General features: G+C 40.4%; 1 protein-coding gene across 1 annotated transcript in view; it reads left to right on the top strand.

Moving 5' to 3' along the window:
* The window catches only part of CDH23 (cadherin related 23), a 375,051-nt gene that overhangs the window by 91,578 nt on the left and 261,171 nt on the right, over nucleotides 1-22,302 (top strand). Inside the window, exon 6 of the mRNA XM_083364767.1 lies at nucleotides 699-857. Coding sequence (XP_083220893.1) covers nucleotides 699-857 — 159 coding nt within the window. The remainder of the gene's footprint in view (nucleotides 1-698; nucleotides 858-22,302) is intronic.

Genomic DNA, 22,302 nt, shown 5'->3' with positions numbered 1-22,302 from the left:
GCTAATCCAATATATTCTAGTAGAAGTTTATGCTCTCAGAAGCATCATTTACAATTCAGCAAACTCCAACAGAACATGTCCTCTCTCTCTGTTACTTCTTCTGCTAGTAATATATTTGCTTGGCACAGGTAAAAAAATATTGATAGGGCTATCTAATAACAGCATGTAATCCTCTTGTGAGCCAGGCCAAAATTCAGAATATTGATTTCCAAACTTATCCCAATGCTAAATTTGCTTCTTCTTTTTTTTATACTAGCATATTGCTCTTCAGGTTTCAGATGTAGCCATCTTTCTTATTGTAAGGATTTGCAACATACTTCCAAGCAGAATCAAAGATGGGATGCCTTGATTAATGTATAGCATCAGACTTGTGAGCTAATGTATTTGGTGATACACCAACAGATTCTATGGACTATAAAATGTCCTTGGTGTTCCTTCTAAAGATCACAAAAAAAGAAACCATGATAAAAAATATATTCCAGGTTGACAGACTGACCATCTCATTTTTATTCCAATGATTTTGTGCTGGTGGGATTTCCAGATGTTCTGGTATCTAACAGGTTCAGATTAGCTTCTCTTTACGATTTGGTTCAAGGCTTCATGGCTGGCCTGCTGTGAAAGACATTTATAGAGAAATAAGGGCTTCTCACTGGAAGAGAAAGTTTTATTCTAATTATTTTGCATTTCTTTTTCTTTAGTTATTTGCAAATGAGAGCATACCTGATCACGTTGGTTTTGCACGGGTGAAGATTAACCTCATCAATGAGAATGACAACCGACCAGTTTTCAGCCAGATCCTCTATAATGTCAGCCTGTTTGAAAACGTCACAGTGGGAACTACAATTCTGAGAGTTTTGGTAAGCAGAAGATGTGTGTTTCCCCAGTTGCTTAGACCAATACATTACAATTTAGCTGTGGCTGAAACTTTAAAATTTTCAGTAACCTGAAAATGGGTTAGAAAATATGCTGGTTTTGTAATTAAACACTTAAATGAATTTTGATCATAGTATTCACATTCTAAAGAAAAGAAAATTACACGGACATGCATACTTGATTAGTTTCTTTAAATCTAGATTCACTTATTTTTAATAGGTTTAGCTAGATCAATAGGTAGACAAGTAAAGGGTGATAACTGTCCCTTACTGTAGATCAGATTTTAAAGAATGGGGAACAGAAACATAAGGAACTTGAGTTTATGCTTATTTTCCAGTCAATTTAATCAGACAAATTCTGAAAATTCTGTTGTGAATTTGTAATATTGTACAAGCCTTCACTTTTTAGAGAAGTTAGGGCTACCAGATCTGGGTTGCAAAAAATCCAGAGAACTACTAGCTGACAATAAAATATTATTTTGTTCTGTATCTTATTGCTCCCAATTTTAATTTCTTTGGGATGGGAGAAGTTCTTTTATTTAATTATAGAAAGGAATTATTAGGGAAAGGAGAAAAGAAGCAACCATTTTTTTATTCTCATCTAACTAGTCATTTGCCCAAATCTGATAACCTTCAGGACAAATAGAATGTTTTCTTTGACTTTCCATACTACAATTGATTTGAAGCTAAAAGTTTAGAATACAGATTTTTTCAAGGCCAAGAACCCCACTTGGCCGGCTATGAGCCATACTACAACTAGGAATATCAGACCAGGAAAATTCTAAATTTCAATGTCTTCATTTTCTTTGCCACAAATTAAATGTAATAATAATAATAAGTCTTTATTGATTAGCCCTTGGGCCATATCAAAGTGCAAAGCTCCAGCAACAAATTATTACTAAAATTTGATAAAAGCAATTTAAAATGGAGTTTGATAAAATACAATTTAAAATGGAATCAGAATAAAATACGATTTAAAATGAAATGGGAATAAAATACAATCTAAAATGAAATTATAATAGTGCACAATAATTTAAGGTATAGGTAAAATATGATAAAATTACCATTTTGGAGTCGCCCTTGCAATCTATACAATTAAATATAGCTGGCATGATTGCTCTTCCGTAACGCATTGGATCACCTTTGCGCACATCAAAAACTACAAATTGGTAACCATCTTGCCAGTCTTCAAGGGCTCCTGCAGAACACTAAACAGCTGCATTCAAGCCAGATCAGGGTATGCCCGAATGGTGTCTGGCTTAGCAGACCTGGAACACAACAGCACAAAAGTGAAGAAAGGACAGTTGAGCGAATGTTCTGTATCAGGAAGATGGAAACAGGTATCCTTAAGAGGGGTAACACTTGGGCCAATTAGTAGATATATTGCCTCCAAAGAATATTCTTTCCTTAAGCTTGATTTTAATAACAACCAGAGGGTTTTAGGAAATCTACTATTAAGTTGGTTTTTACAATAAAACATTAGCAGTTGCTGGTATTCTTTATACCGCTGCAGTTACACAAGCATGATTTTCTTTCCTTTGAATAGGTTTCACCTCATGGGCCTTTGACACTTAGACTTTGACACGTTGGCAGATTCTTCACAAGCTCTCTTCTGTTATAAACACAGGGGCTGAAAAGAGAGTTGTAGATAAATGGCAAAGTCATTGATTATATGCCCCAGAGCTGTGCTTGTGTTATCCAGGTCATATGCATTGGTTTGTTTATATGGATATGAGCAGTTTCATTGACGAAAAATAATCAACGAAGGCAAACATATCTGCAGCATAACTTGAATGGGCCTTGGATGCCTTTCCCAATAAGATGTTCAACTCTGTCTGCCCACCCCATTCAGCACTGATATATTGTATTCCCCTACGTCCCGTCAACCGACATATGCAAACAGGAAGACAGAACTGTTTTAAAGGGTTTATATGTAAGTGTGTTTATTCTACAAACAGATGGTATGAAACCATATAGAGCCCCTGAGCTGTTCCCATCTGACAGTTATTAATATTTCAAACAGATGTTTAGCTAGTCAGGCTGTCAAACACTAAACAATGAGATTGTTATAGCATCTCTTCTCCCCCTACACTTCCAGCTTTGCCAGCATTTTGAAGCAAATGCAAAATGCCAGGAGTTGAATCCTCTATGATAAATCAGAATACAGGCAATTAGCCTTGAAATCCAGATTGGCCTTCCAGCTGATCCCCAACTTTTAAGAAAGTGCTTGTTTGTATTCTTTTGATCCTCGAGAGGAAACACTCTGTACATGTCAAAAGTGCTGTTCATTTATGTGATTGTTCCTGAAAGACGTTGCACTCTCTAGGCACAATTGAATGTTGATGGGAAAGAGTTCAGTAATGTGCAGATTGTGCTGCAAAATTACAAACTGTTTTGCTTTGGATGGGTGCATCAGTGAGGTTTTTAAATATATACAAGTGATCTGAATTTACATTTCTAAGAATATACTAACTGCCTTGCACCAAGACCTGCAAAAGAGAAACTTGAAATACCTCGATTTACAGCCATTTGTTTAGGGAGGACTATTCAAAATTACAACAGCGCTGAAAAATGGTGGCTTATGACCATTATTCATACAGTAGTGGCCAAAATTGTGGAAACCTATTGGGAAAAGGTGTATTTTCGAGGTTTGATGGCTAATAACACTACTTTATTTTGGAGCAGTACCATAAAATTATATATCAGTAGAAAGATAATTTAATCAAGAATGTGATGCAACAAAGTTTGTACTGTATTCTATGAAAAGGTATAGCCAAATAACCAGAAAAAGGAAGTACAACTTGCTTAGGTTCATATCAGGTAGCTTTCCTTCATCTGACTGTAGCCAATGAGCAAGAGTGTTTAGAGAGCCAATCAGGTGTCATCTTGTTTTGGCAATGAGCCAATCAGATCACAGTAGGATTCAGTTATTGAGGTCATGTATTGAAGCTGAGAGGAGGACATTTGTCAGTGTGTTATGTGATCGCTATCAAGTTGATTGGTTTTTTTTCCTTTCATTTAGTGAGCTTGTAAAATGTAATAAAATTAGTAATGTTGCAAAGCGTTGACTGGTTGCCCAGAAAACGATGTAAAATAGTATTATTAAGTGGAACAAGGCTACAGTTATAAAGAAATTAGAAGAAAAATTGGTGGAAACTTAACCAAAGGTGGCATTTCTACTGTATACTTTTCCCAAAAGATTTCCACAATTTTGGCCGCTATTGTACTTATGACTTTTGCAGAATCCCCATGATCAAAATTCGAATGCTTAGCATCTGGCCTATGTTTATGGCTATTGCAGTGTCCCAAGGACATGTGATCACCTTTTGCTACCTTCTGACAAGAAAAGTCAATGGGGAAGCCAGATTTACTTAACAACTGTGACAATAAAGGTCATAAGATGAGGCAATACATACTTAACTGTCTTGCTTAGCAACAAAAAATTAGGGCTCAGTTGTGGTTGTAAGTCAAGGACTATATGTAGTAATTAAGTATTGGGTTTTTATCAGTAAGTATGAATGTGTTAAAAGAAAAAAGGATAAGAAGACAGGCAAATCAGACAGAGCCTTGGTGGAGCAGTAGGCTAATGCCTCCTTAAGTAACACCAGCTGCCTGCAATTAGTGCAGGTTCGAGTCCCACCAGGCTCAAGGTTGACTCAGCCTTCCATCCTTCCGAGGTAGGTAAAATGAGGACCCAGATTGTTGGGGGCAATAAGCTGACTTTGTAATAATGCCGCTTGGGGGGGGGGGCGAAAGCCCTAATAAGCAGGCATATACATAGAATGAAGGCTATTGCTAAGCACATTGATTTGTGCTTAAAATTGTAAGCCGCCCTGAGTCTTCGGAGAAGGGCGGGATATAAATGGGATTAAAAAAAAAATTCAAGATTGCAGTATGCTCCTATGTGAAAAGGAGTCCCGTTTTCTCCTTTCCTCTGATCCTATTGTTTTTAGTTTAGCATTTGTAATCATAGCAAATTGTTTGTGAGGGTATTTGTAGGAATCTTTATGTGTGTCTTCACCTGGAGACTGGGAGAATTTTGTATAAATGAAAATAGGTTCAAATAGGTTCAAATAAGTTCATAAATTGACATTTCTGTCCTAAGAAATGGATTGTTATAAGGGGGGGGTACCCTGGGGGAAAACAGTTTGGATCTAAGTAAAATTTACTCCCAGTATATCAATCAGATAACACTGGCTCCATAAAATAGCAATGCCTGGCTTAATGTCAGAGTATCAGATAATGGTAGCAAGTAAGCATCAGGCACAATGTAGAGCAAGGGTTGGTCCAGTAATGTATTATTAACCCAAATAGTGTTGAAAGCAGCCTTACGTTTTGTCCATGTGGGTCAGAAATTATGGGAAATCCATAATAACCTTTGTAGGACCATACCTTGCCAACATATGTTGTAGAACAGGGGTCTTCAAACTTGGCACGCTGGCTGAGGAATTCTGGGACTTGAAGTCCACAAGTCATAAAAGGGCCAAGTTTGAAGACCCCTGTTGTAGAAGTTCTTCAAAGATATAGCAGTCTGATTAGAGCAGAATTAAGAAGTTCAGTTTTTCTGTTTGATCCATCTACCCTCTATCCTCATGCTACATGATTGACTACAGATGCAAGGAAAAGCCTATAGAACAGGGGTCTCCAACCTTGGCAACTTCTGGGAGTTGAAGTCCACAAGTCTAAAAGTTGCAAAAGGTTGGAGACCCCTATTCTAGAGTAACTTTTTTTGCAATGAGTTAACTAGTGGAATTGTAACACATTTTAATCTCCCTCAGCAGATAAGTATAAATCGTATGAAAGCAGGGGTCAAGGACTGTCTTTTGCATCAGGAGCTGCTGTAGGAAGTAAGGAAGATGATCTTGAAGGAGATATGGGGAGATACAGCAGATTCAAACTTGCAAGTTCCTGTTGTTATGTCCAGTCTTAATACTAGTAATTGTATCCTTCCTGTGGTGTTGATCTGTTAGTCTAGTGAAGGCTGACAACTGCAATTGTTTTTCAATCATTAGCTTGGCTTCTAAACAGTAGGGAGAGCAAGATGCTATTTGAATCAGGATTGTTATTTTCAGCTCTTTTTTTTCCTGAAAACGTTTTTCCAGACTTTTGTTTCTTTTTCGATCTTGATTCCTCCTCCCTATTGCAATCTATTTATTTCTCAAATTAAACCATTATAAGCCAGCAATTTGTTATTTCTGGAGGTTTGAGAGTTGCAAAAAATGATTGCAGGGATGCCTATATATAGCATTGACTCCAGAGAAGAAACATAATTAATCTTATATTAAAAGAGAAAAGTGAATTAATTTTCAAGTATCAAAACAGTTCATAATCAATGTTTTTCAATGAAATACGTACCTAAAAGAAGTTTGTTTGTTTTTTTGCAGTAGCCCCATTTCTGTTCCTTTTTTGGAATTCTTGCCTTCTTTTAATTAAGGAGTTATTAGGAAAGAGATTTGAGGTTGTTAATGCTGAACATACAGAAACAAAGCTGGGCTCTTTGTTGTTCAAATTTTGCCTCTGAATGTACTACAGTCGGTTCACTGAACAGGCACAAAAAGCCTCCACTTTATCAATGAAATATCTTCATCGTTCCTGGCAAGAACTCCATGAGATTCAGGAAGGGGTGTCAAAGCCTCCCCTTTCCCCCATTGATTTAGGGTGCTCTTTGCTTTTTCAGCATCTCTTGTTCCTGGAGGCTATAAAGATATACAACAACCAACATGCTCAGAAAGTGTGAAATTCATTCTTGTTGACCTTTCTGGTGTATTATTAAAAGGTTTCCTGGCTACTTGTTTCAAGGGAGACTTGAGTCTTATTATTTCAATAACTGCTGGGGCTGGGTAAAACATACTAGAGTCTGTGTAAGCCATTGTTAGTAATAGTCACAGATTTTACTATCTCACTTAGGGCCCCGTGGATGCTGGTGCTTCTGAATATTCCACTGCAGATACTGGCTAAATGTACTTCAAGTCATTACTGACTCCTAACTAGATTTCAGAAGTGGCTTGCCATTGCCTTCTTCTGAGGGCTAAGAGGCAGTGATTAGCCCAAGGTTACCCAGCTGGTTTCGTGCCTAAAATTAAACCAGAACTCATGGTCTCCTAGTTTCCAGCCCAGTGCCTAAACTGGCCCTCTACTGCTATATGAACATACCATTAAAATCATTGTGTTTGCCTGTATAATATATGAGAACACCTGATTGGCCAGGTACTACTGTATGTATGAATATTATATGCTCTGCTCTGCTCCACTGCATTCCATTCCATTCTATTCTGTTCTCTAGCTAGCATGCAGTAGTTCTGCCCTAGCTATGATATTAGTCCCTTTCACCCTTGACACTCTGCTTGAGGCAGCAAAGTGGTTTATGAAACCTTAATACATGATGACCTGCATGAAAAATCAGTGTTACAGAACTGGATATATAAGCACTGAGCAGATCAAACTTCCTGTTCGCCTTAGGAATGTCCAATTTGTATTATGTTCTGATTCAAAGTATTAGGAAGTAATGTTTCTTAAGTATTAGGAATCTTGCATTTTGTGATCACACAGACTTTACTCAGCCCCAATTTATTACTGCATCCAATAAGTAGCTGCGATAAATGATCCTATGCAAAGTCAAGGATAAAAGCAGTGCTTGTTGCTTGGCTTCACTCTTTCCAAAGTCAGTATGTAGTATTGGAAGTCAGCAGACTAGTCAGACTGCAAAGTCTTTATCTTCTGGCAATGATGAACAGTTGTATTAATACATGCAGCTGTCCTGGTCTCAGAAAGCCTCCTGTCATTCATTCAGTGCTGCTGCAAACTATAAAAGTGAGTGATTTCAGAAAAGCAGGGACACTGTGACCCTGGAGGTTACATCCATACACCTCAAATCTCTCTTCTTACTAAGCTTAAATCAGCAGAGTCAAATTATAGGATAAAGAGAACTTGTGCTCATCTTGAGAAGTCTTCTTACGCAGGCTGAAATGTGTGCATCCCATATATGTGGATATTACACCTTTCGCTTGCTCTGAGCAGAAGCGGGATTGCATATATACTGTGCTGAAATTTTTTTGTTGCACAAACTTAGTTCTTGTTTTCCTCTCACCTGACAATCAGGTGGTAAAAAAACAGCCTAGTTCTTCCTTTCTGTTTTCCCTGCATTATTTAAATCACACGTGTCTTCATTTTTCCTTACAACTCAAGGCTAGAAAGAAGAAGGTGTGACACGTGAAATAAAAAGTTTGTTTCAAAATAAGTAATAGCTGAGCAGCCATGAAAACAGTTTAGTGTTCAACAATAAACATTTCAATGTACAACATGTTTAAGGTGTTAAAACCACACATGCTGTAACTGCTTTTCAAAACAATGTTTTAATTCTTGATGTTATAACGTTTCACAATATTTATTCACACTGCAAAGAGCTTTATATGTGTCTTATAGTGCTTTTTTTCTTGGACTAAACAATCCGTTTTATTTACCAACATCTTTGATTTCTGTTCATTAAGTATTGTATGCATTTGTTTTGTTCTTCTTCCTTGCGTTTTCCCTGTTCTAAGAATAGACAAGCACTACTAAGCATTATCTAACAGCCTCAGCAAATCAGTAACTCAGCTCATGAGACTAACATATCTTCCTCTGCCGTGACCAGGGGGGCTTTTGCCCAGGTTCGCCTGGTGCGCCAGTCGCGACCCTACCTGGACCGAGATGCCCTACGCACAGTCACTCATGCGCTCGTGACCTCCCGTTTAGACTACTGCAACGCTCTCTACATGGGGCTGCCCTTGAGGACCACTCGGAGGCTTCAACTGGTGCAGAATGCGGCCACGCGAGTTGTGATGGGGTTTTCCCCGATACTCCCATGTAACACCTCTACTCCGTGAGCTGCATTGGCTTCCGGTTGCCCTCCGGGTGAGATTCAAAGTGCTGGTGATGACCTATAAAGCCCTAAATGGCTTGGGTCCGGGATATTTGAGGGAACACCTGCTGCCAGCATCAAGTTCCCTTCGTCCAGTGCGCTCCCACAGGGAGGGTCTTCTCAGGGTACCGCCGGTAAAAGATTGCCGGCGGATAACACCCAGGGGGAGGGCCTTCTCTGTGGGTGCGCCTGCCCTTTGGAACCAGCTGCCCATGGAGCTCAGGACTGCCCCTGACCTGCATTCATTCCGCCGGGACCTGAAGACTTGGCTCTTTGAGCTCTCTGGCCCAGGCTGAGAATTTTAACTGGGGTTCTATTTTCAGGGATAATTTAATCTTTTTAATAGTCTTTTAACTTTTGTATTTTGTATTGATGTGATTTTAAAATGCCCTGTAAACCGCCCTGAGTCCTTCGGGAAAGGGCGGTATATAAATCTAATAAAATAAATAAATTATTTCTGCTTTTAAGATGCAGAAGGAAGATAAAATTCCTGCCTTTGGAAACTACTATGCACGTTTTTCTGTACTTTCAAGCTCTTGGAATGTTGCTATATATGAAGTAATAAACACTCACAAGATTTTGGTGTTCAAAAGCTTGTAAGCCGCCCTGAGTCTTCGGAGAAGGGCGGGATATAAATGGAATTTAAATAAATAAATAAAAAAAATAAAAAAATCTCATAAAATTTTCAACAGAAACAAAATTTCATGATCTCACAAAACACTAATTTTTATTAAAGTTTTTGAATCCTGCCATGACAATTACACTTTGTCACGTAGTGCTGTTCAAAAGCTTTTGATGATGTCTTGGTCCTCACAATCAGAAAAGGTTAGGAATTATTGAACTGTTGCATACCACTGTGGTGAGTGACATAATTTAAAAAAAAAAACATTTTTGATGAAGTGTTTTGTTACATCCCAGCCTTCCAGCTATTATCCTTTTGCAAATATTCACGACTGTAGGACAGGAACGTTGTCACTGCTTCTTCATTCTTAGGCACTTTAAAAATAATTGCCTTCTACCACTTCTTCTACCTATGTGTAATTCATTGACTGAAGGCAAAGTCAACCTACTGGAATTTATTAAAGCTAGAGGTACTGTTTTGATCATTTTTTCTGGTCCCTTCTCATTTTGTTCCTGATTATACCTGAAAAAATTTTCTGTAAGTCATTGGCAAGAAAATACATCGTGAACCTGTTCGACTTGACTTACAACTGAACCCAAAATTTCTTTTGGTAAATGAGACAGTATGGTAGTTAATTGAGTTTTGCCTCAATTTTACGACTTTCCTTGCCACAGTTGTTAAGTGAATTACTGCAGTTGTTAAGTTAGTAACGTGGTTGTTAAGTGAATCTGGATCCCCCATTGATTTCGCTTGTCAGAAGGTGGCAAAAGGTGTTCACATGACCTCCAGGACACTGCAACAGTCATAAATACCTGCCAGTTGTCAAGCATCTGAATTTTGATCGCATGAGCAGGGGGATGATGCAATAGTCATAAGTGTGAAAAATGGTCCTAAGTCACTTTTTTTCAAAGCTGTTGTAACACTGAATGGTCACTAAACAAATGGCTGAAAGTCAAGGACTACTTGTAATTATGTCAGTATTTCTGCAGAGCCAGATCACCTTGCAGGCAAAGGATTTCATTCACTTTTGTCATTCTATATAGAATGGAGCTGGAAGAGACCTTGGAGTTCTTCTAGTCCAGCCCCCCGCTTAAGCAGGAGAATCTATGCCGTCTCAGAAAAGTGACTGTCTAGCCCAGGGGTGTCAAACTCAATTTCATTGAGGGCCACATCAACATTGCGGTTGCCCTCAGGGGGGCGGGTGGGTGTGGCCTGGGTGGGCGTGGCCTACTGGGTGGGCGTGGCTAGAGTGTGTATGGCGTACTGGGTGGGCGTGGCCAGCTCTACATCGTTCGCATCAAGGATGCCTATGGGGGCCTGGGCAGGAGTGGGACAGATCTGGGGGTCTCTGGCAGGAGGAGGGTCTCTGGGCCAGGGCCAAGGCAGTGGGGGCCGTTCCCTCACTGTTTCCAGGATGGCTTCGTGGGCCACATGAAACCACTTCGTGGGCCGGATCCGGCCCCCGGGCCCTGTGTTTGACATGTCTGGTCTAGCCTCTTCTTAAAAATCTCCAGTGATGGAGCGCCCATAATTTCTGGAGGCAAGCTGTTCCACTGGATAATTGTCCTCACCGTCGGGAAGTTTCTCCTTAATTCCAGGTTGCTTCTCTCTTTGATCAGTTTCCAACCATTGTTTCTCATCCTTCCCTCTGGTGCTTTGGTGAATAACGTGACCCCCTCTTCTTGGTGGCAGCCCCTCAAATACTGGAATACTGCTATCATGGCTCCCCTTCTTTTCTTTAGACTAGCCAAACCCAAGCCCTGCAACCGTTCTTCGTATGTTTTAGCCTCCAGGCCTTTGATCATCTTAGTTGCTCTTCTCTGAATTTTTTCTCAACATCTTTTTCGTGATATGGTGACCAAAATTGGCTGCAGTATTCTAGGTGTTGTCTTACTAGGGTTTTATAAAGCAGTACTAATACTTCATGTGGTCTTGATTCTATGCCTCTGTTTATATAACCCAGGATTGTGTTAGCTTTTTTGGCTGCTGCTGCACACTGCTGCACACTGCTGGCTCATGGTTAGTGATTGTCCCGTTGTCTTCCATTATCTTCTCTTTAAAACTGGACCAATTGCTCTTGTACTTTGAGAGATGGCATCTTGTTGCATGCCAAAATGTGTTCTGTGCTCAACTAATTTATCCAAGTATAAAGACAATGAAAATATGAATGGAAGTAGGCAGAATTCCTCTTAATTTCCAAGTGATTAATTTTTGCAGATGTCCTCACTTTGCAATTGGAAGCAAAGGCTTAATGGCATTCCCAAGAATGTCTTCTGGTATATTGCTCTCATCCAGAAGTCTCCATCTTTTCTTTTTCAACATATATTCTTTTCAACAACAGAGTACTGTACCATGAAAGCTGGTCAAAGACTTTATCATAAACCTGAAAGGCTGTTGGAGGGGATACTGTACTCTGGATGTCCCAGTCTGATATCACACATGGAATCTATCACTTGACTGGGCAAAATAAGTTGATCTCTTCTAATATGCTGGCTCTTGCTTAGCTAGTGCTGATAAAAGAAGAAGGCCCTGTTTAATAACACCTAAGAAGGAGGCCAAAGTATTTTCTCCACAAAGAAATCTCATGTTCTGGAATCCGGGATCCTGTTTAATCAGATAATATGTTATTGCCTTAGTTAGAATGAATGTATTGATTTTACGTATTGGAAGTATTTTTTGGTCTGGTAATTGTCTTATTTAATCCTCTTGCTTTCTACTTGCATTCTTTCTGTCTTTCTTCTTCTCTTTTTCTCTTTCTCTCTCTCTTCTCTCTGCGTATGTGTATTTGTGTTTGTATGTACAGAAAACATACACAAAAGTACAAACTTTCGGTTGGCTGTCTTTCAAGCCATTTTCTTCCTTTAAAGCAGGGGTGTCAAACTGCAGGCTGGATGCATCATAGCGAAACCACGCCCACCCTATTGCCAGCAATGGAAAAAAAGTCGCGACACATCACGTGACGTTGCGAGTTTGACACCCCCACTTTAAAGTGTAGGTAAACACATAAACTCACTGGTATTAGATTGCTACCTCTGGTATCTTAAGGATTTCCACGGGGACTGTTAAGTTCTGCAATTCTGGGTTTTGGGCTAGGGATATCCAAAGCACCTTTCCTTTTTTCTGTGGGGCTTCCCCCCCCCCAAATCTGGGCTGAAGAGGATGCTTAGCAGAATAGCTAAGAACTCCCCAGCTGCACAAGTAGGATATATTAGGGAGGCTCAGCTTAACTAGAATAGCTTACTGAAATTACTTTCAACTGAAGTCCTTGGAAAGAGGAATATCCAACTACAGATAATGTAAGTCACCCCAATTCAGTTGAGTCTCGTGTCCACTGGCTTTCCATAAGGTGATTAAAAAGGTAAAAGGTAAAGGTTCCCCCGCACATGCGTGCTAGTTGTTTCCGACTCTAGGGACCGGTGCTCATCTCCATTTCAAAGCCGAAGAGCCAGCGCTTGTCCGAGGACGTCTCCATGGTCATGTGGCCGGCATGACTAGACGTCAAAGGCACACGGAACGCTGTTACCTTCCCACCGTAGTGGTCCCTATTTTTCTACTTGCATTTTTTACGTGCTTTCGAACTGCTAGGTTGGCAGAAGCTGGGACGAGTAACAGGCACTCACTCTGTTACGCGGCACTCGGGATTCGACCCGCCAAACTGCCGACCTTCTGATCGACAAGCTCAGCGTCCTAACCCACTGAGCCACCGCGTCCCTTTCATAAGGTGATTAAAGATGCTTAAAGACTCAAAGGATATTTTGATTCAAGCTCAGATGGTTACTACAGAGATTCTTCTGTGTTGTATTCTTGGCAACAGTAAGGATGTTGTTTCATAGAGCCTCTTTCTGATATAAAACTTTTCAGTCTATTATATAGCCTTAAGAATTTCTAGGTACTCTTTTCCATCCAATTCTAACCAGATTTGACTTTGCTTAGCTTTTTTTAGGATTAATCAAGATCAGCCAGACATTACCACCTCATATGACCATGTCTGAGTAGGATATAGGTATTTGTACACAAGTACAAAGAAGTGTCAAGAATGTAGAAGAACACAGCAAAAATGAGGTAGAGCAAATAAGTAACTGCAAATAGGCATATAGATTGCGGCTCAGATATGCATGCTAATTAATTCAGAATTGTTTCCTTCTACTTTAAAATGATTTGTTTTTGTAGTGACATGGATTCCATTTAATTTTGAAGCTCCCAGAAAATCACTTAAGAAAATATTACTTTCCAAGTAGACCTGCTGCTCATAACTCATTCCATCACTCTGTCTGATTTGATAAGATTAGACTCAAATCATTTATTTTAGCCTGCTTAGATTTCCTGCTGCCAAACAGTTGCTTGACTTCTTCAGCTGAGCTTTCACAGACCCTGTTTTTGATACCTGTGACATCTTGTTTCCTTCTGTCTTTTTTTGATGAAAGAATACTGAGGGGAAGGATCTGGACAACAAGGAAACAGTTTGTTTTCAACAAGGCAAGATCAGCCAGTATCTATTTTTCCATTTGTTCAATTGTTGTTAATGATTTATTTTCACCATAAATCCTCCCTGAACCCTTACACAGGCTAAACATGTTTGATCTTCATGAAATCCACAGGTCATTGTTATCACCACCCTGTAACCCTCAAGAACCCAAATACTGTAAATAAAAGACAACTGTAGAACTGTGAAAAGGTTAGTCATGAGTCAATGAGGCAAAGAAACAAGAGTTTCATCTTACTGAAGATAATGTTTTGTGTTCTATTTGATATATGTCAGTCTTCACATACTAACTGTCTTTCTCATCCACAACCGCTTAAGAATCTGGACTTCAACTCCCAGAATTCCCCAGCACAACATGTCATTCTCATCTTCAACAACTTTAAGAGGTGCGGACTTCAACTTTCACACTGGCTAGGGAATTCTAGGAGTTGAAGTCTGCACAAAATTGAGAAACACTGTACTAATATATGATTGAGCAAGACCCTTCAAGCATCTGTAGCAAAATCATTATGTTCATTAACTGCTCACTGCCTTCCTCATTTTATCTCTCTTAATTAAAATTAAAGTCACTCTCATATTAACCGCTTTCACCCAGAGTCCGTGGTTTTTCAATTTTCAGCTGGGTCTCATACACAAGAGACTTCATATGCACACACGCATATACAGGCTAAAAATTATTAGGGGGCTGGAGGCTAAAACATACGAAGAATGGTTAAAGAAATTGGGTATGGTCTAGTCCAGGGGTAGGCAACCTTGGCTCTTTTATGACTCGTGGACTTCAACTCCCAGAATTCCTGAGCCAGCCATGCTGGCTCAGGAATTCTGGGAGTTGAAGTCCACGAGTCATAAAAGAGCCAAGGTTGCCTACCCCTGGTCTAGTCTAATGAAAAGAAAGACTAGGGGATGACATGATAGCAGTGTTACAATATTTGAAGGGCTCCTATAAAGATGAGGGGATTAAACTGTTTTCCAAAGTACCAAAAGGCAAGGCATGAAACAATGGATGAAAACTAATCCAGGAGAGAAGAACCTAGATCTAAGGAGAAGTTTTCTAACAGTGAAAGCAATCAACCAATGGAATAGCTTGCCTTCAGAAGTTGTGGGTGCTCTATCACTGGAGGCTTTCAAAAAGAGACTTGACAACCATTTGTCTTAAATGGTATAGAGTCTCCTGCTTGAGCAGGGGTTTGGACTAGAAGACCTCCAAGGTCCCTTCCAACTCTAATATTCTATGTTCTATTATGCCCTATCTTAGCTAACTGAAAATAATGAAGTAACAGGTTGGCCTGGTTTATCTTGCTTGAGTATGCTTGCTATTTTATTGCTATAATAGAGAGTTTTCTTTGAATCTTCCATTTTCTTTCTTCTTTTTTTGAAGTATTTTATTTATTTTTTGCAATACCAATCCTTAGTGCCTAGTGTACAGCGTGTTGTCTTGGTTTGTATATTTTGGAAAAAAACTCACAATCAATAGTAGTTAATTAACAGTCAATAATAATTACTTTTTGTAATCCCATAATTAATATATTAATTAATAGTATTTTTTTAAATCTTCCCTTCTCCCAATAGTATTCTCCTTCTTCAGACTATTAAGAATGGTATTTGTTTTAGGCTGAAGAAGGAGAATACTAATCTTCCATTTTCTTAATCCACATTCTGGTTTGGCTCTTTAACTTTCTAGAGCAAAAGTTTCAAGGACATCTCTTAAAATGCTCTCCCTATTCACTGATCCTGCCCAGAGGTGGTGACTTTATCATTGTGGTGTGGATTTGACTAGCTTGAAGGCTAGCAAAGAGTTAAGGGGTGAGAGCAAAAGAGGAAAAAAAAAAACAATGGAGGCAGCAAGTTGGACTTTTGCAAAAAGTCTGAGAGGGCAGTATATTTTCCATTAAAAACAGAGTCTCTGTGAGCTGGCAGATTTGGCCAACTAAGAATGTTTATTTGCTTCTCCCTCCTTCTGATTCTCCCCACTAAAATAATATCATAAAGCTTCCTTCTTCAGAACTTCCACATCTGACAAGACATTCTGGGGGTGGGGGGGGAGAGATGCTAACAGTATAAGATAGAGCAGACATGTCAAACACAAGGCCCGGGGGCCAGCCCATGAAGTGGTTTCATGTGGCCCGCGAAGCCATCCTGGAAACAGTGAGGGAACGGCCCCCGCTGCCTTGGCCCAGAGACCCTCCTTCTGCAAGAGACCCTCAGATCTGTCCCACTCCTGCCCAGGCCCCCATAGGCACCCTTGATGAGAACGATGTAGAGCTGGCCACACCCACCCAGTAGGCCACGCCCACCCTGGCCATACCGACCCGGCCCCTTGAGGGCAACCGCAATGCTGATGTGGCCCTCAATGAAATTGAGTTTGACACCCGTGTCATAAGGGTAAGGAGCTATGCATATCAAAGGATTTAAAAAGAACATATACAATGCAAAATTCAATCATTAGCATTATGCAGAGCTTCAGATCAGATTCCAGAAAGATCTGGAGTGAAAAATTAGCACAGATATACTTCTCTTAAAGCATCTGGGTCTTTAAGTAGCTGCATTGGGAAGTAGAAAGTAAGTGCTCCGTGTGCACCCCTGCATGCTTCAAAGCACTTTGTATCAAATCCAGCATGCTGCACCGGCTTAACAATAATGTCTCCACTCCTTTCTACTTCAAATATTTTATAATGAACAACACAGTGGTTACATTCAAATGCTTTTACCTGACCTAATCAAATAATATTTTGCAAAACAATGACTTTATGTTAGCTGAATTAAGTCAGCTGCATAAAGCAAAGACAAAGTATGTTAAGAAAAAAAAAGTACATTTTGGATCTTGGGAAAGATAAAAGTAAGGACATAATTTGGAATAATAATTAAGAAAATTTGGAATAATCGTGACGCCCCCCCCATGGTCACATGGTTGTATTTTGGACTCTCGGCAGCTGGCCTGCAATTACAGCCATTTGCAGTGTCCTGCAGTCATGACCATAATTAATGACTTTTTCGTTGGAAATCAGTTTTTATTATCACGACCCCCACCCACAAGAAACTAGACCACGTCTGGACAACAACAGCCATCCAGCCACCCAAACAAACCGAAAGCAGACCCAAAGCCTGACCATGACTCAGAGACAACCAAACGAACAAACACCATTTGCATCACACAGACGATACTTAAACACCAACGACTATGACCCAGCAACAACAAACAGCCTGAAACCACATCATGACTCAGAAACATCTGGACAAATAACACCCATACCAATTTACATCACACAAAAAGGTATTTAAAGGCCAGTGCTCTGATAGACGAGCACAATTCAGAGTGCACTGAAGATGTCCCCCCCCCGAATGGAGACAAAACATTTGCAGCCAAATCTCCTAATGACCATGGTGTTCACTTAATGACCACGGAGATTGGCTTAACCACCACCACAAAAAAATGTCATAAAATTGTGCCAGCCATGTGATGACCCACTCAATGACCAGGACAACGCATGACCATAATTCTGGGCTCAGCTATGATCATACATTGAGGACTACCTGAGTCCCACTCCCACTCTGTTCCAGATCCCAAATTTTCCCTTTTCAAAGTTGCACTTCATTTCAGCTTTTGTAGGTGATTGTGAATATAATTAGAGGCTGTTTGGTAAGCCGTCTGCAAACATATAATTCAGAATCAAACAGCTTACAAATAGTCCCAGTTGAAAATTTAGCAACAGACAGTGGAAACTGGAAAGAGGGGACTGCAGACTAAAATCCAGCAGGGACGATGCAGAAACGATCTGTCAGGCATCATCACGCTTATTTCTTGCTTCGGAAGGTCACACTTATTTATTTAGCACATGCACATAGCATGCTGGATGATTTGCAACAACTTTGTTCAGACTTATTTTGTCAGTGTTGAAACTTCCTTTTCTTTAAGCCCTATGGATCTGTTATCAGGACCATCGTATTTTTCTTCCTTATAACAACTCATTCATTGCAGAGTTCAACACAAAATGCCCTTTTGGGATAGGGAATATGCATGGGAATTTGGCAGATGTGATGAGAAGCAAAACCAGAATTGGGACTATGCTGACTCTCTGGCCATCTGACGTGGAGTCTACATTGATTCCGTTAGTCAATGTGGTTTTGTTTTATCTTGTTTTCCTCCTTGATGTGCTCCTGCTTTGACGGGAGCTATAATAAGGCATTGGCAAACTTGTTTTGCAACTGGTGCCAAGCAAAGGGCATTGCTGTATCTACATAATTCCCCAAGAGATGATGTCAGGACCCACCTCAATCCACATCTTAGGAAATAAGAACTCTTGGATGCAAGTTTGTCCAAAAGGAAAATGTTTACTAGGATGGAATCAATTGTGGCAATACAAGACGGAATCTAACAAAGTTACATTTCAATCCTATATAAAGCATTCCCATTTCAGCCCCTCCCCTCATCCATTTGGTCAGGCTCCCATCATTTGCTTAGGTGTCAGGCCCTTCCGTGGGAAAGGGAACTCTCCTTGTTTTTTATTGTTATTGCTTCTTCCTTTTTCAGTTGTAAATGAAGATGCGATCCAGATCTGTGTCTTCCTCCCCCAGTTCAAATGTTTCCCTGTTGTTTGAAGATCGCCTTAAGTAATCATCCTCTCCCCCCCTCGGAGAGATGGCAGAATCCCCAGAATAAGCACATTGTTCTACTTATACATTTATGAAATGTGATATAAATGGATTCTGACAGATGAACTCAATTTGAGAGCATCGTCGCCTAAGAGTCCTAGAGTGTGTGATTAATTACAGGTAAGCAGAGAACTCAGAAAGAATGATAACCCTGCTAATCGTATACAAGACTTGGTACTTTTTTTCATAAAAGAAAGAGTAGCAACACACTTGAACTCTTAACCAATCTGAGAAGGTCCATAATAACATGATATCGCCAAGATTCACTTTAATCACATCTTCCTTACCCAGATGGATAGATACGAATAAGAAATGCAGCATATACATGGAACTTTGGATGTGAGAAAATTGCCCCACTTGGATAGACGTGGTACATGAAAAAGCACAGACAAGCCCTCTACAGTAGATGCTTGAAACTCACTATTTCCATTAAGCAGTTATCACTGCTTCTCTCTGCTGCCGATCGTATTGGAAACCTTTAAGCTGACAGCCCAAATCTACTTTTGCAAGTGTGAAATAAGGAGCAATATCACAAAAATGAGTTCATACCTTCCACATCTTCCCTTCCCTGCTTTTCATGCCACACCTCTTTCACCTCCCCTCTGACCTCCTCTTCCATGGGCATCTTAATTGATCTCATTGTTCAACCCACCCACCCCCTTACCCAGAGTCCAGAGACTCCAGCTCTGTTTAAACAGAACAAAATCCCTTTCAATTTCCCCTACCATTTAAAAAGAAAATTGAATTCTTTATCTGCGGCTAGAGAGGAAAACCTGCAAACGTGTGGAATGGTAAATTGTTAAATAATCAGAGAAGGAGAAAGAGATTCCAAATTGTCCGGAAACCTAAATACAAAGAGGGGTGGGTTTTTTTCGGTTTTTTGTTCTGCCTGAGCTATTTGCTCCTTTTAAATATTCCTATCAATTCATCTCTGAAAAGGAAGTGAAGAGAAAGAATGGAAGAATTACTAGGTAGCAGAGTGACAGATCTGAAGTTCTCCTCTGTCTGTCAGAATGCAACACTCTTTTGCTTCTGTTTATCTCCTTGATCTAAACATCAATCTGTAAAAACCAAAACAGAGCAGAATAGGAAGTGTGACAGCACCAGGACTAAATAGAGAAAGACAGGAAGGGACATAAAGAAACTCTACAGCAGACATGTCAAACACAAGGCCCGGGGGCCGGATCCGGCCCGCGAAGTGGTTTCATGTGGCCCACGAAGCCATCCTGGAAACAGTGAGGGAACGGCCCCCACTGCCTTGGCCCTGGCCCAGAGACCCTCCTTCTGCCAGAGACCCTCAGATCTATCCCACTCCTGCCCAGGCCCCATAGGCACCCTCGATGCGAACGATGCAGAGCTGGCCACGCCCACCCAGTAGGCCATACGCACTCTAGCCACGCCCACCCAGTAGGCCACGCCCACCCTGGCCACACCCACCTGGCCCCTTGAGGGCAACCGCCATGCTGATGCGGCCCTCGATGAAATTGAGTTTGACACCCCTGCCCTACAGCTTTCACAACCGTTTAGGAGTCCTGATGGAGCTGTCAGCATAAATACACTCTTTCGGAGAATGGAATAACATAAGCAAAAAAAGGGAATGAGTACTATAAATACATTTACAGTATTTCAAATTATATCCTTTAGAGAACAAATAAATGATCAATCTTTTGGCATTGTGGTGTTTTTTTCCTGTCTCTTTCCAACCTCAATTTATTTTTCTGCTTTCCTAGCATTTTGAAGACAACTGTGTATTGGGGGAAGTTTTAGTTTAGTTTAAGTTTAAATGATGATTATGATTAGTGAGAGCAAACTAAAGATATTAGGCCAAATTACTATGTGTTATTTCTCAAACTTACCTCTGAAAAAGTGGAAGTTTTTTTTAAAAAAAAATAGCTGGGATTTTTATTATTTGACATCTAATTTTATTGTTGTTGTTAGTTGCGAAGTCGTGTCCGACCCATCGTGGACAATGTTCCTCCAGGCCTTCCTGTCCTCTACCATCTTCTGGAGTCCATTTAAGCTCACGCTTACTGCTTCAGTGACTCCATCCAGCCACCTCATTCTCTGTCGTCCCCTTCTTCTCTTGCCCTCAACCTTTCCCAGCATTAGGCTCTTCTCCAGTGAGTCCTTCCTCCTCATTAGGTGGCCAAAGTATTTGAGTTTTAGCTTCAGGATCTGGCCTTCTAAAGAGCAGTCAGGGTTGATCTCCTCTAGGACTGACCGGTTTGATCGCCTTGCAGCCCAAGGGACTCGCAGGAGTCTTCTCCAGCACCATAGTTCAAAGGCCCCAATTCTTTGGCACTCAGCCTTTCTTATGGTCCAACTTTCACAGCCATACATTGCAACTGGGAAGACCATAGCCTTGACTATACGCACTTTTGTTGGCAGGGTGATGTGATAAAATTATCAAATAATTTTATTATTTGATACCTAATAAGGTGTCAAACTCTGTGTAGCTTTTTGAGATCAGCCAGTAATACCTACAGGTAGTCCTCAACTTATGATTACAATTGGGACCAGATAATTCATCATTAAGCTGTGCAGTCATTAGGTGAGGGAACCACATGACCGCAGGGAGAAAGTGGCCCATATTGATTTCTTTCATAAATCACTTCCACCTTGCCTGGTATTAATCTGTAAACTTTAAAATTGTTTTTAAAACATTCTTAATATACAATATACAGTTAGCAAAACCTTAGAAAAGTAAAAAAAAAGAAAAAGGAGGGAAATTCTATCACATATATTGTATTTACAGAATACAGAATAATACAGTTGGAGGAGACCTTGGAGGTCTTCTAGAAGATCCTATACCTATACCATTCTGGACAAATGGCTGTCCAGTCTCTTCTTAAAAACCTCCAGTGATAGAGCACCCACAACTTCTGGAGGCAAGCTGTTCCATTGGTTATTTGTTCTCACTGTCAGGAAATTTCTCCTTAGTTTTAGGTTGGATGTCTCCTTGGTAAGTTTCCATCTGTTACTTCTTGTCCTGCATTCAATTCCTTTGGAGAATAGATTGTCTCCCTGTTGCTTCTGTTGAGCCAGGTACTACCTATTCTATACCCGTGCATTTGATTTTTCTTGCCTAAGTGTAAAACCTTATTTTTCTTGCAACTGAATTGCATTTTGTTGGATAGGTCCCAGTGTTCAAGTCTGTCAAGATCTTTCTGGATCTGAAACCAGTCACACTGTGACTGTCATAAATATGAATCAGTTGCCAAGCATCTGAATGTAAATCACAAGACCCTGGAGATGCTGCAACATTCCAGCTGATTGGTGCTTCTTCTGGGCTCAGAAGTGCCAGGATCAGTGCCAAGCTCCATCTGGAGCCTGGCACTGATCCGGGCACTTCTGCTGAGCCCTGACAGCCCTGCAGCTCCAGCCATCTCTTGCTCAGGCTTGTGCGGTGCTACAACCGGTTCAGCTCATTCCCCTCCCCTGCTACCACTTTTCTAGGATGGTCATGTACCACCTGCCAGGTGCCAGTGTACCACAGGTGGTACCCGTACCACTGGTTGAAAAGCCCTGCATTAAGGGAATCCAGCTTCCCCCACTGACTTGTCACAGGTCAACTGGGTATCTTGTGAAGTGATCACATGACCATAAGACACTGCAGCCATCATAAATAAATGCTGGTTGCCAAGCACCTGAATTTTGATCACTTGATCATGGGCATGCTGAAAATGGTTGCAAGTACAGGGATCTGTCATAAGTTAACATTTTTCAGTGCCATTGTAACCACTTGCTAAAAAAAATGGTTATAAGTCAAGAACTCCCT

This window comes from Vipera ursinii (genome assembly GCF_947247035.1).
Source record: "Vipera ursinii genome assembly, chromosome: 5".
Lineage (NCBI taxonomy): Eukaryota > Metazoa > Chordata > Lepidosauria > Squamata > Viperidae > Vipera > Vipera ursinii.
This window is presented reverse-complemented; position numbering and strand designations above follow the sequence as displayed.